The sequence below is a fragment of the Ranitomeya variabilis genome, chromosome 3, assembly GCF_051348905.1.
Source record: "Ranitomeya variabilis isolate aRanVar5 chromosome 3, aRanVar5.hap1, whole genome shotgun sequence".
In the NCBI taxonomy this organism is placed as follows: Eukaryota; Metazoa; Chordata; class Amphibia; order Anura; family Dendrobatidae; genus Ranitomeya; species Ranitomeya variabilis.
This window is the reverse complement of record NC_135234.1, coordinates 652,468,608-652,483,226: the sequence shown is the minus strand read 5'-3', so window position 1 is coordinate 652,483,226 and position 14,619 is coordinate 652,468,608. Positions and strand designations below refer to the sequence as shown.

General features: G+C 45.7%; 1 protein-coding gene and 1 long non-coding RNA gene across 5 annotated transcripts in view; one reads left to right on the top strand and one right to left on the bottom strand.

Moving 5' to 3' along the window:
• KIF5A (kinesin family member 5A) overlaps window positions 1-14,619 on the bottom strand; it is a 231,481-nt gene that overhangs the window by 62,523 nt on the left and 154,339 nt on the right. For 2 of the 4 annotated variants that reach the window (XM_077297746.1, XM_077297749.1), the window contains exons 18-19: window positions 4,274-4,338; window positions 2,498-2,607 (exon numbers count right to left, since the gene is read on the bottom strand). In XM_077297746.1, coding sequence (XP_077153861.1) covers window positions 2,498-2,607; window positions 4,274-4,338 — 175 coding nt within the window. The remainder of the gene's footprint in view (window positions 1-2,497; window positions 2,608-4,273; window positions 4,339-14,619) is intronic. The other 2 variants (XM_077297748.1, XM_077297750.1) reach the window with 1 other exon arrangement.
• Window positions 1-14,619, top strand: part of LOC143816849 (uncharacterized) — a 98,516-nt gene that overhangs the window by 66,646 nt on the left and 17,251 nt on the right. Inside the window, exon 2 of the long non-coding RNA XR_013224007.1 lies at window positions 2,506-2,618. This is a non-coding gene — a long non-coding RNA (uncharacterized LOC143816849). The remainder of the gene's footprint in view (window positions 1-2,505; window positions 2,619-14,619) is intronic.

The following is a 14,619-nucleotide window of genomic DNA, read 5'->3' as shown; positions in this document are numbered from 1 at the left end:
TGCGTAAGGTTAAAAGAGCAGCTGCAAAAATGCCTTGTCATAGCAGCAGACAAGTTTTTGAAGCTGCTGGTGCCTCCAACGTACCCAGAACAACAAGATGCAGGGTCCTTCAGAGGTTTGCAGCTGTGCGTAAGCCATCCTGTCGACCACCTCTATCCAGGTGGTCCAGATGGATGGAGTGGAGGATGGCTGGTTGATGGACACCCCATGAAAACACGGCTAAGGCGCCAACAAGGAGGAGGTGGAGTAATGTTTTGGGCTGGAATCATGGGGAGAGAGATTGTCGGCCCCTTTATGATCCCTGAAGGGGTAAAGATGAACTCCATAATCTATGTGGAGTTTCTAAAACAACACTTCCTGCTATGGTTCAAGAGGAAGAACCGTGCTTTCCGCAGCAAGATCATTTTCATGCATGATAATGCACCGTCTCATGCAGCAAAAAACACATCTGCATCTCTGGCTGCTATGGGCATAAAAGAGGACAATCTTATGGTGTGGCCACCATCTTCCCCTGACCTCAACCCCATTGAGAACCTCGGGAGCATCATCAAAAGGAGTGTCTATGATGGCGGGAGGCAGTTCACATCTAAGCAACAGCTCTGGGAGGGTATTCTGTCCACATGCAAAACAATTGAAGCAGAAACCATCCAAAAACTGACAAATTCAATGGACGAGAGAGTTCAGAAGCTTCTTTCGAACAAGGGGTCCTATGTGCAAATGTAACATCACCTAGAATAAAGTTTTCACTTGAAAACTTTGATTTCATTTTGTAATAAGCTGATAATGCTTATAACTTCACAATTGACCATTTTTTTTGTTCAAAATAAAAAGAAGGTTGAAAACTCTGCTGTGCATAATAATTTGGAACATGCATTTTGAGCGTTTATTTTTTTTAAATATACTGTTTTCATAGGCAGTTTGTTCCAAAACACTGCAACTATACTAGAATAGTAGATGACTGGAAAATAACAATGACTGCAATTCAGATAGGTAATTTAGAGAAAATATGAGGAAATATTATTTGCATAATAATTTGGAACACAGTGTAGGCAGATTTTCCACTGAGGAATTGTATGTGGAGCATATTGGCAATGTAAATAGACCTGCACTACAGCATGTCCAATTCTGTGCCAGGCTTGGGCTCTTTGCAATACAAAGGGTTAATTGTGCAGCAAATCTGCTCTATTTCTACAACAAAATCCACAGTGATTTTTTTCAGCTGTGGATTTTGCAGAATTTTCGGCTGTAGAAATTTTGCAGGGGGAAAGTTCCTTTTATATTCATTTAATGTCAAATAATTGCCTCTTCTTCCTTTGGATCCCACCAGCAGCCCATGACTTCATGCGGCTTAGAAAGTTGGCCTAATCTACTCAATGCGCGAGATGGTGTCTCATGCATAAAGTTAAAGCACCACTCCAGCGGGTTTTTGTTTTTAATTGCTCTGCTTGTGTGGTGCTTTAAATGTAATTTTCCTGTCCCCTGTAAGATACTCATGAGCCTCCATCATCCTTTTCCAGTGTCATGCCTGTCGGGCTCACGCGAAAAGTCACCTGTCGGCAGCTCCAGTGTTTCGTGAAGCATGCTGGTCACTTTTCAGCACCTCTCTATGAAAGCCTCGTTATGACCTCGTTGTGTCTCTCACAGACTTAGGCCAGTCTCACACGTCCAGATAATTCCGGTACCGGAAAAATCGGTACCGGAGTTATCCGTGTCCGTGTGTCCGTGAGCTCACGTGGCACATCAGTGTGGCACACGTGCCACACGGACAGTGCAGGAGACAGCGCTACAGTTAAGCGCTGTCCCCCCTGCGTGTGGTGCTGAAGCCGGTATTCATTCCTTCTCCCCAGCAGCGTTCGCTGGGGAGAAGGAATGAATGGCGGCTTCAGCACCACACGCTGGGGACAGCGCTTAACTCTAGCGCTGTCTCCTGCACTGTCCGTGTGGTACTCAGTCGGCACACGGACAGCATCCGTGTGCGGTACGTGTTTACACGGACCCATTGACTTTAATGGGTCCGTGTGATCCGTGCGCTCCCACGAACACTGACATGTCTCCGTGTTTTTCAAACGGACACACGGTCCGTGAAAACACGCTGACATGTGCAGAGACACATTTATTTTAATGTGTCTACGTGAGTCAGTGTCTCCGGTACGTGAGAAAACTGTCACCACACGTACCGGAGCCACTGATGTGTGAAACAGGCCTTACAATGAGCTCTTGTGAAGTAACTTCTGACTTCCGGTCCTTCAGAAGTTACAGGCACAACATGGCACTGCAGGACCAGAGCGACATCAGTAAAAGGTGATGTTACCAGAAGCTGAGTATAAGAACAAGGGCAGGGAGGCTTACATTTGAATCACCACTCAAGCACTGAAAAAAATATATGCTGGAGTGGTGCTTCATATTTGGCCAAAAAGAACTGAAAGGGCCATATGCTCAGAAGTCACAAAGGTGCCATTCCTCTGGAATACATGTCAGCTCATGTGCACTTTCTTACTCTTTCAGTTCATCAATGATCTTCTGCTTCTCATTAATCTCATCCCGGAGACGGGCCAGCTGCTTGTGATGGGCCTCGCGGTGGCATTCCATCTGCATCTCCAGGACCTTCTAATACAAAGGTGAATGTGACATGACTTTGTACAGAAACAACCAAACTCTACAAATCTCAAAGTCTATGAGAATATAACATCCGTCATGGACTCGACTTTCTCTAATCATGTAATATTGATGGGTTGCTAATTCTTAACACTGGTTGTGCAGGCAAATTCAAGGAGTTTTCCACTAAAGTCAATAATGGCATTTTGCTAGGATATGCTGATGGTGGAAGACCATCTCTGGGACTTTTATTGATCTCTAGGGCAAAAAACTATGCAGCACTAGGTAAATGCGCATTCAGCTTTTCAATTACATGCCAGTAAGGGCTCATACTTACTTGTGGGAAACTCGGATGAGTCTCGCACGGCAATACCCAGCACTGCACCTGGCACAGAGGAGCAGAGCATGCGGCTCCATGTATTCCTATGCGGCGGCACGCTCTGATCTGAGTGCCGGAAGCAGCGCCGGGTATTAACATGCGAGACCCATCTGAGTTTCACGCAAGTGAGTATGAGCCCTTATGCACAGAAAATACAAAAGGTGCCCCTCACTCCACTGACCGCACCAACAATAGTAAACCCCCTTATTATTTTAATTTAACAACTAAAATTCTGTACAATTTAAAGAGGTTTTCCAGGATTTATTTCACAGTTGTCTCTAAGAAAAAGAGACTGATATAAAATAAATAACTTTTTTTTTCTTAAATCCCCCTATACGATTCCAGAGATTTTGGCCTTTTTTTGTGCTACTTCTTATGGTCTTTTCCAAGGGGGATTTGCTATCAAAAGGTAAAAATGTAGAGCAACCTAAAGATACGTTCTGTAAAGAATCATGTGAGCAGTGTGGCATTAATCGCTTCATACCATAGTATTGAAGTATATACCGCAGTATAAGTGATTTGGCGATCAAAGGTTCAAAGTCCACTAAGAGGACTAAAAGTAAAAAGTAAAAAAGAAAAAACAACAACATAACAATTGAAGTCACCCTTTTTTTACCCCACTAAAAATAAAGCATTTTAAAAATAATACACTTATTATTAGGGTATGTGTCCACGTTTCAGGATTGCATCAGGATTTGGTCAAGATTTTACTCAGGTAATGCATAGTGGAGACGGGATTTCATGAAATCCCCTCCACTATGCTGTAACATCTGGACGCCGTGTGTTTGACGCTGCGGCTCAACGCAGCGTCAAACACGCAGCGTTTCCTGAACGTGGAAACATACCCTTATGTGGTATTGCTGTGTTCGTAAAAGTCCGATCTAACAAAATATAAAGAGAAGAAAATCAAAACGCCAGAATTGCGGTTATTTGGTCACTACACCTCCCTAAAAAATACAACCAAAAGTGATCAAAACACAAGTAGCTGAAAATAGTATCAATGAAAACATCAATTCGCCCCACAAAAAAAACAAAAAACCTCACTCAACTCCACAGATGTAGGTAAAAATATGACAGGTCTCAGAAAATTGTGAATGAAAACAAGGTTTTATTTTTTTATAGAGTTCTGCATTTTTTTTTAACAGTTAAATAAAAAGTATGGAAGTTTGGAACCGGATGATAATGGCAAAATTAATGGTGTTGTTCAAAAATACAACTCGTCCTACAAAAAGCAGGCCCTCATAAATACACCAAATGGGCAATGTGAATAATAAAAAATATGTCACCAGATGTACTGACCTTCACCTCGCTGGCCTCCACCGCATCCTGCTCTTTATCCTTCACTGCTACTTCTGTCACATTTTCTACCAAATAAAAGAGACAGGGCTGATTGTACATCATGTTCAGTCACACTGATTAAGGCCAGAAGCGTCATCTTATAATAAGAGCTGATAAAACCCTCCCCACACATGGATCATGGATGCATTTACCTCTGCACATAAGGCCTCTTTTACAGGTCCCTGTCTCCAGCACATAGACCTATTCCAATGAATGGGTCTGTGCACGTCAGTGTGTTTCCACGGACCGTGTGTCAATGGGCAAAACACGCTGACATGTCTGTTTTTTACTGTCAGCACGGACGGCAAAACATCCCGCACACGTGCACATGGAGAACACACATTGATATCCTCCGTCTGACACGCATTGGCACCGGGGAAGAAGCGCTACAGTAAGCGCTGTTCCCCAGCGGCTGGTGCTTAAGCCGGCTCTCATCATCCTCCCCTGACATGACAAAGACTCCTTTAGGCTAGGTTCACATTGCATTAACAGCAGCCCGTTCAACACATGCGTTAAACGGGCTGCGTTAACGCAAGTGCCAACATGCCATCGCGCTAGCACAGATAGAGCTAGCAGATGATCTATCTGCGCTAGCGGTGACGGACCCGGAAACGCTGCAGCCCGCGTCCCAGGGTCTGTCACTCAATGACGGCACATCGCTAGCACATGCCCATTTTGGGCGTGCGCTAGCGATGCGCCTGAAATAGAGATTAATGGCAGCGTTACCGGAGTGCGTTACACCGCGTTATGCCGCGGTGTAACTCAGTCTGTCTAACGGACTGCTTGGACGTAATGTGAACCCAGCCTTAATATTATAAATAAAACCATACTTACTGCAACACCTAATTCCCCGATGATTCCCCGATGCCCTCAATCTCCTGTAATAAAAGATAATAACCATCGAGGCCGGGCTGAACTGCGGTGACCTCACGACCGTGGGAAAATGCCAGTGATGATGTCACCGCTGGTGAATGATGCCACGCTCTCAGCAGCTCATTCACCAGTGGTTTTCAGCTGGGACGGTCGCATCTTGGCACCGTCCAGGTTGAAAACTATTTAGCAGGCGATGGGACACAACGACGGACAGCTATGGTATATTGTTGGTTTATTATTTTACTTTTATTACAGGAGATCGAGGGAGTCGGGGAATTAGGTGTTACAATAAGTATGGTTTATTTAGAATATTAGTCTGTGTCATTTTTTCAAATAAAGGATTTTATTCTGGCCATGTCTTTATTTACAAACAATACAACTATAGGATTAGTAATAGATGGGTGTCTTATAGACGCCTCTCCATTACTAAGCCGTGAGCTTGATGTCACCTAAAAGGTGACATCAATCCCACAATTATTTCCCCACTTGCCACCGCTACAGGGCAAGTGGGAAAAACCAGGCAAAGGGCCAGAAGAGGGCATCTAATAGATCTGCCTTTTCTGGGCAGCTGTGGGCTGCTGTTTTTAGGCTGGGGGCCTATATCAATGGCCCTTTACCAGCCTGAGAATAGCAGCCTACAGCTGTGAGCTTTAGCAAGGCTGGTTGTCAAAAATTGGGGGACCCACGTCGGGTTTTTAAAATGTATTTAAATAATTAAAAAAAACAGCGTGGGGACCCCTCTATTCTTGATAACCAACTTGCAGAAGCTGACAGCTGAGAGTTGCAGCCCCCAGTGTGAGTTTTGTCTGGTTGGTTCAAGAAAATAGAGGGAACCCACGTCAAGTTTTTCATTCATTTATTTCCTTAGATCGCAGCCGGCAGCTGTGGAATACCCCGATCATCCGCTCCTGCTGTCACTGTTATTAGCGGCAGCAGGTGTGGGATGATGGGGATAAGAGTACCAAAAGCCCCCACCTGCTGTCATCATTTGGACTTTAATATAACGCTCATCATCCTCATCTGCTCGTCGGCAGAGCAGGGGAGAATGATGAGAGCTGGCTTCAGCACCAGCTGCTGGGGAACTGCGCTTACTGTAGCGATTCTTCCCGGGTGGCCGTCCATGTGGTACTCATGCGGCACATGTTTGGAACACGGTTGCCATACGTGTGCCGCACGTAGTACACACACAGACGTGGATATCTCCGGTACCGTTTTTTTCTGGTACCGGAAATAAACGGACGTGTGAAACCGGCCTAACACAGAGGGACATTGTCAGCTTACCCAATGTAAATGAATACTACTCCCAATGGCCTTGATTCATCACAGTGTTTTCGCCACATTTCTAAGGCCGGTTTCACATTTGCGGTTGTGTCCGCAGCGTTTCTTCCGCAATTATCTGCATGCGTTGTGTTTTCCTATATTTAACATTATGGACGCATGAGTCTGCGATCGGTTGCGTTTTGCCGCGTTTGACGACGCATGCGTCGTTTCGTCGTCTGCGGTTTGGCGCGATAAACGCAACATGTAGTAATTTTAGATGCGTCAATTTGCCGCCTAGAAACGTATGCGGTTGTTAGCGCAAGGAATGCGGCAAAAAAATGCATTACTATCTATGGTAACGCATGCGTACACATGTCTTTGCGTACGCATGTGTTTGATGCGCTTGCGTACTTCGGGCTGCGCATGCCCATTAAAGACACACCCTCCTGGAAATATCAAACGCATGCGCATAAAAAGCGCAAACACATGTAAAAACGCATGCAAACGCTGCATTTTTTTTTACCATCATGCGTAAGCTGATGCGGATAAAAAACGCTGCGTTATCAGACGTTTGCATGCGTTTTTGCATGCATTTGCGGTTGCGGATGATGCGCTGCGGATTCTAACGCAAATGTGAAAGTAGCCTAAGACACTTTGAAAAGTAGCAAAATTTATGCACAACTCAAAGTTGCATCAAAACATTGTGTGTTTTGGCATTTTCATGCCATTTACAGTCAGATCTGCCAAAGTGACAAATTCTTCAAGAGTTAAGCCACCTGCATGTCAGAAATGTACTCCAGTCCTTGACGGGAGTAACATTTCTGGTGATGCACACGGTGGTGCGTGCCGGTGATAAGATGCACCTTATTAAGTGGCACGTGCCACCTTCATTAAGACAGGAGGGTACAATGCCAGTCTTAGGGTATGTGTCCACGGGCCGGATTACATCCGGATTAGCTGCGGATTGAACGCTGTGTACAACCGCAGCGTCCAGATGTTACAGCATAGTGGAGGGGGTTTTATGAAATCCCGTCTCCACTATGGGTGCGAACATGCACCCGGCGGGCCTGCGTTTACGGACATGCGGCGCGTCTTTTTAGATCACAGCATGTCTGTTTACCTTGCGGCGATGCTCCGTCGCCGCAATGTAAATCACAGGGCCCTATAAATGGGGTGCGGAGATTCCGGATGTGTGCTCTGCAATGAACACATCCGGAATCACCGCGCGTACAGAAGCAGGCGGCGCTTTGGGCGGAGCGGGTTTTCTGCTCCGTCCAAAGCGAAGTCATTACGGACGGTGGACACATACACTTAATGAACTGGGCTTAACGTTTCAGAAGATGGAAACTAGTGATAATAATGATATCTTATAGATAACGCATGGGAGCAAAGTGAGTCATTTCTCTCTTAGGCTGCTTTCACACTAGCGTCGGTACGGGGCCGTCGCGCTGCGTCGGCCCGACGTACCGACGCATACTGTGAAAAAAATGCCCGACGTGGGCAGCGGAAGCAGTCTTACGACACTTCCGCTGCCCCATTGCAAGGTCCGGGGAGGAGGGGGCGGAGTTTCGTCCATGCATGCGCGGTCGAAAATGGCGGTCTCGACGCACAAAAACGTTACATGTAACTTTTTTTGTGCCGGCGATCCGCCAAAACACGACGCAACCGTCGAACGACGGTTGCAACGTGTGGCGATACGTCGCAATGCGTGGGTAATGTAAGTCTATGGGAAAAAACGCATCCTGCAGACAACTTTGCAGGATGCGCTTTTTTCTCCTAAACGACGCATTGCGACGTCCGCCGAAAAACGCTAGTGTGAAAGTAGCCTAATGCAAGTCATTTGAAAATAGCGCGGTCTGGTGAGTGCTGCCAGGGAAATGGGGGTCCGCAGGTATAATGCTTTATTGTTAATCACACTACGCGTTTCAGAGCTGATCAGGCTCCGTCATCAGATGTATAATTAAACAGGATGTTCCTATTGACCTTCATTTTGGGCATCAGCTATATAACAGCACACTCATCTCACTGTACTGATCATTTTTGCAGCCACATGTGGCTAGTTTTCCATCTTATATTCAGGATTCATCCCATCTAATTATGGAATTTAATCAGCTAGTTCTTCCATCTGAATTTTCCTTTTTCACTTTAGATATTAGCTCCTTCATTTCAAACATTAAACACGATTTGGGTATTAAAGCAGTGGAATATTACTTCAACCAAGAGAAATCAATGCCTACCAATCAGGGGGATTTCCTATTGCAGAGCATATCTTTTGTTTTAGAGCGCAATCTGTTCTGCTTTGAGGGTCTGTCCTATCGGCTGTGGGGGCTGTGCTATGGCTACTCGCTTCGCACGGAGTTATGCCAATCTCTTCAGAGGACGATTCGAGTCCCTATCCCTCCCAAGGGTTCTATCTCATTAGTAAAAGAATGGTATCCCTACTCTAATAGATGCAACACGCACCATTCGTGACATGCAGTTACATGTTGCAGATATGGGCATACATTGTTGTATTTTTGTATTATTTCATGTGTTTGATTTTCATGTGCTTTTATGAAAACATTTTATGTACAAACCTGTCATGATCTCTGCAGGCAGAGATCATAGCAAGCCTATAGAGGGACAAGCTCTCGGAAGATGGAACTATACTGACCATGAACTAAGCCTGCCGCGCAACTAGAAATAGCCAGGTAGCATTTCCTATTTATCGCTAGATGCCCAGCTCTGGCCTAAGACCTAAATAGCTAGCAGAGGGAAATATAAGACCTGGCTCACCTCTAGAGAAATATTTCCAAAGAAGACAGTAGCCCCCCACATATAATGACGGTGAGTTCAGATGAAACAACAAACGCAGCAGGAAAATAGTCTTAGCAAATTTGAGGTCCGCTTACTAGATAGCAGAAGACAGATAGTATACTTTCATGGTCAGCAGAAAAACACTAACAAAACACCATCCAGAGATTACCTTAAACTCTGGCATTAACTCATAACGCCAGAGTAGCAATCCCTGATCAACGAGAGCTTTCCAGACACAGTAACAAAACTTCAGCTGTGAACTGGAACAAATAGGCAAAACAAAACAAGGACAAAAGTCCAACTTATCTAGTAGTAGTCTAGAAGCAGGAACAAGCACTGAGAGGCATCAGATAACATTGTTGACCGGCAAGAAACCACCAGAGAAATGAGCTTAAATAGCGACACCCACTACTGATGGAACCAGGTGAAACAGGAAAGAGGATGACAAGTCCAATTCCACAAGCGGCCACCGGGGGAGCCCAGAATCCAAATTCACAACAGTACCCCCCCCTCAAGGAGGGGGCACCGAACCCTCACCAGATCCACCAGGGCGACCAGGATGAGCCCTATGGAAGGCACGAACAAGATCAGAAGCATGAACATCAGATGCATTGACCCAAGAATTATCCTCCTGGCCGTAACCCTTCCAGTTAACCAGATACTGGAGTTTCCGTCTGGAAACACGAGAGTCCAAAATTTTCTCCACAACGTACTCCAACTCACCCTCAACCAACACCGGAGCAGGAGGCTCCACTGAAGGTACAACAGGTACCTCATACCTGCGCAATAACGACCGATGAAAAACGTTATGAATGGAAAAGGACGCAGGGAGGTCCAAACGGAAAGAAACAGGATTAAGAATCTCCAATATTCTATAAGGGCCGATGAACCGAGGTTTAAACTTAGGAGAAGAGACCCTCATAGGGACAAAACGAGAAGACAACCACACTAAATCTCCAACACAAAGCCGAGAACCAACACGACGATGACGGTTGGCAAAACGCTGAGTCTTCTCCTGGGACAACTTCAAATTGTCCATAACCTGCCCCCAGATGTGATGCAATCTCTCCACCACCGCATCCACTCCAGGACAATCCGAGGATTCCACCTGACCGGAGGAAAATCGAGGGTGAAACCCCGAATTACAGAAAAACGGGGACACCAAGGTGGAAGAACTGGCCCGATTATTGAGGGCGAACTCTGCCAATGGCAAAAAAGCAACCCAATCATCCTGGTCAGCAGAGACAAAACACCTCAGATATGTCTCAAGGGTCTGATTAGTCCGCTCGGTCTGGCCATTAGTCTGAGGGTGAAAAGCAGATGAAAAAGACAAATCTATGCCCATCCTAGCACAGAATGCCCGCCAAAATCTAGACACAAATTGGGTACCTCTGTCAGAAACAATATTCTCAGGAATACCGTGCAATCGGACAACATTCTGAAAAAACAGAGGAACCAACTCAGAAGAAGAAGGCAACTTGGGCAGAGGAACCAAATGGACCATTTTAGAGAAACGGTCACAGACCACCCAGATGACAGACATCTTCTGGGAAACAGGCAGATCTGAAATAAAATCCATCGAGATGTGTGTCCAAGGCCTCTTAGGAATAGGCAAGGGCAACAGCAGTCCGCTAGCCCGAGAACTACAAGACTTGGCCCGAGCACAAACGTCACATGACTGCACAAAGACTCGCACATCTCGTGACAGGGAAGGCCACCAGAAGGATCTTGCCACCAAATCCCTGGTACCAAAAATTCCGGGATGACCTGCCAATGCAGAAGAATGTACCTCAGAGATGACTCTGCTGGTCCAATCATCCGGAACAAACAGTCTATCAGGCGGACAACGATCCGGTCTATCCGCCTGAAACTCTTGCAAGGACCGCCGCAGATCAGGAGAAACGGCCGACAAAATTACTCCCTCCCTAAGGATACCTGTGGGTTCAGAATTACCAGGAGAGTCCGGGTCAAAACTCCTAGAAAGGGCATCTGCCTTAACATTCTTAGAACCCGGTAGGTATGACACCACAAAATTAAAGCGAGAAAAAAATAAAGACCAGCGCGCCTGTCTAGGATTCAGGCGTCTGGCAGTCTCAAGATAAATCAAATTTTTGTGGTCAGTCAATACCACCACCCGATGCCTAGCCCCCTCGAGCCAATGGCGCCACTCCTCAAACGCCCACTTCATGGCCAAAAGCTCCCGATTCCCAACATCATAATTCCGCTCTGCGGGCGAAAATTTGCGAGAAAAGAAGGCACAAGGCCTAATGACGGAGCAGTCGGAACCTTTCTGCGACAACACTGCCCCAGCTCCGATCTCCGAAGCGTCAACCTCAACCTGAAAAGGCAGATTCACATCAGGCTGACGCAACACAGGGGCAGAGGCAAAACGGCGCTTAAGCTCCTGAAAGGCCTCTACAGCATGAGGGGACCAATTAGCAACATCAGCGCCTTGTCTGGTCAAATCAGTCAGTGGTTTAACGACATCCGAAAAACCAGCAATAAATCGGCGGTAAAAGTTGGCAAAGCCCAAAAATCTCTGAAGACCCTTAAGAGAGGAGGGCTGAGTCCAGTCACAAATAGCTTGCACCTTGACGGGATCCATCTCAATGGAAGAGGGAGAAAAAATATACCCCAAAAAGGAAATTTTCTGGACCCCAAAAACGCACTTAGACCCCTTCACACATAAAGAATTAGACCGCAGAACCTGAAAAACTCTCCTGACCTGCTGGACATGAGAGTCCCAGTCATCAGAAAAAATCAGAATATCATCCAGATATATTATCATAAATTTATCCAGAAAATCGCGGAAGATATCATGCATAAAAGACTGGAAAACTGAAGGGGCATTAGAAAGACCAAAAGGCATGACCAAATACTCAAAGTGGCCCTCGGGCGTATTAAATGCGGTCTTCCACTCATCCCCCTGCCTGATCCGCACCAAATTATACGCCCCACGAAGATCAATTTTAGAGAACCACTTAGCACCCTCTATACGAGCAAACAAATCAGTAAGCAATGGCAATGGGTATTGATACTTAACAGTGATCTTATTCAGAAGCCGATAATCAATACATGGTCTCAAAGAGCCGTCTTTTTTTGAGACAAAGAAAAACCCAGCTCCCAAGGGAGAAGAAGATGGACGAATATGTCCCTTTTCCAAAGACTCCTTTATATATTCCCGCATAGCAGCATGTTCCGGCACAGACAAATTAAACAAACGACCCTTTGGATATTTACAACCCGGTATCAAATCTATGGCACAATCGCACTCACGGTGCGGAGGTAACGACCCAAGCTTGGGTTCGTCAAAGACGTCTTGATAATCAGAGAGGAACTCAGGGACTTCAGAGGGAATGGACGACGAAATAGAAACCAAAGGTACGTCCCCATGAATACCCTTACATCCCCAGCTCAACACAGACATTGCTCTCCAGTCCAAGACTGGGTTGTGAGACTGCAACCATGGCAATCCCAGTACCAAATCGTCATGTAAATTATACAGCACCAGGAAACGAATAATCTCCTGGTGATCCGGATTGATACGCATGGTTACTTGTGTCCAGTATTGTGGTTTATTATTAGCCAATGGGGTGGAGTCAATCCCCTTCAGAGGAATAAGAGTCTCCAAAGGCTCTAAATCAAAACCACAACGATTGGCAAAGGACCAATCCATAAGACTCAGAGCGGCGCCAGAGTCAACATAGGCGTCCGTGGCAATGGATGACAAAGAGCAAATCAGGGTTACAGACAAAATAAACTTAGACTGAATGGTGCCAATGGAAACAGACTTATCAAGCTTCTTTGTACGCCTAGAGCATGCCGATATAACATGAGTAGAATCCCCACAATAGAAACACAATCCATTCTTCCGTCTAAAATTCTGTCGCTCGCTCCTGGACAGAATTCTATCACACTGCATACTTTCTGGCGTCTTTTCCATAGACACCGCCAGATGGTGCACCGGTTTGCGCTCCCGCAGACGCCTATCAATCTGAATAGCCATTGTCATGGACTCATTCAGACCTGCAGGCAAAGGGAACCCCACCATAACATCCTTAATGGCATCAGAGAGACCTTCTCTGAAAGTTGCCGCCAAGGCGCACTCATTCCACTGAGTAAGCACAGACCATTTACGGAATTTTTGGCAGAAAACTTCAGCTTCGTCTTGCCCCTGAGATAGTGCCATCAAAGTTTTTTCTGCCTGAAGTTCCAAATGAGGTTCCTCATAAAGCAAGCCCAAGGCCAGAAAAAACGCATCCACATCGCGTAACGCAGGATCCCCTGCTGGCAATGAGAAGGCCCAATCTTGAGGGTCACCCCTGAGCAAGGAAATCACAATCCTAACCTGCTGAGCAGGGTCTCCAGCTGAACGAGACTTCAGGGACAAATAAAGCTTACAATTATTTCGGAAATTCTGGAAGCTAGCTCTATTCCCTGTGAAGAACTCCGGCAAAGGAATTCTCGGCTCAGATACCGGAGCATGTACCACAAAATCTTGTAAATTTTGTACTTTCGTGATGAGATTATTCAAACCCGCAGTTACACTCTGGAGATCCATTATTGTCAGGTGCACACAGAGCATACAGAGATTAGGAGGAGAGAGAGAAAAAAGACTGCAGCAAGGCAGACTGGAGGAAAAAAAAAAAAAAAAAAAAAAAAAATTCCAGCAGACTTCTTATAACTCTCCTTTCTAAACCTGGGTCTTTAACACTTTAGGGCCGGTCAAACTGTCATGATCTCTGCAGGCAGAGATCATAGCAAGCCTATAGAGGGACAAGCTCTCGGAAGATGGAACTATACTGACCATGAACTAAGCCTGCCGCGCAACTAGAAATAGCCAGGTAGCATTTCCTATTTATCGCTAGATGCCCAGCTCTGGCCTAAGACCTAAATAGCTAGCAGAGGGAAATATAAGACCTGGCTCACCTCTAGAGAAATATTTCCAAAGAAGACAGTAGCCCCCCACATATAATGACGGTGAGTTCAGATGAAACAACAAACGCAGCAGGAAAATAGTCTTAGCAAATTTGAGGTCCGCTTACTAGATAGCAGAAGACAGATAGTATACTTTCATGGTCAGCAGAAAAACACTAACAAAACACCATCCAGAGATTACCTTAAACTCTGGCATTAACTCATAACGCCAGAGTAGCAATCCCTGATCAACGAGAGCTTTCCAGACACAGTAACAAAACTTCAGCTGTGAACTGGAACAAATAGGCAAAACAAAACAAGGACAAAAGTCCAACTTATCTAGTAGTAGTCTAGAAGCAGGAACAAGCACTGAGAGGCATCAGATAACATTGTTGACCGGCAAGAAACCACCAGAGAAATGAGCTTAAAGGGAACCTGTCACCACGTTTTTGGAAGATGGG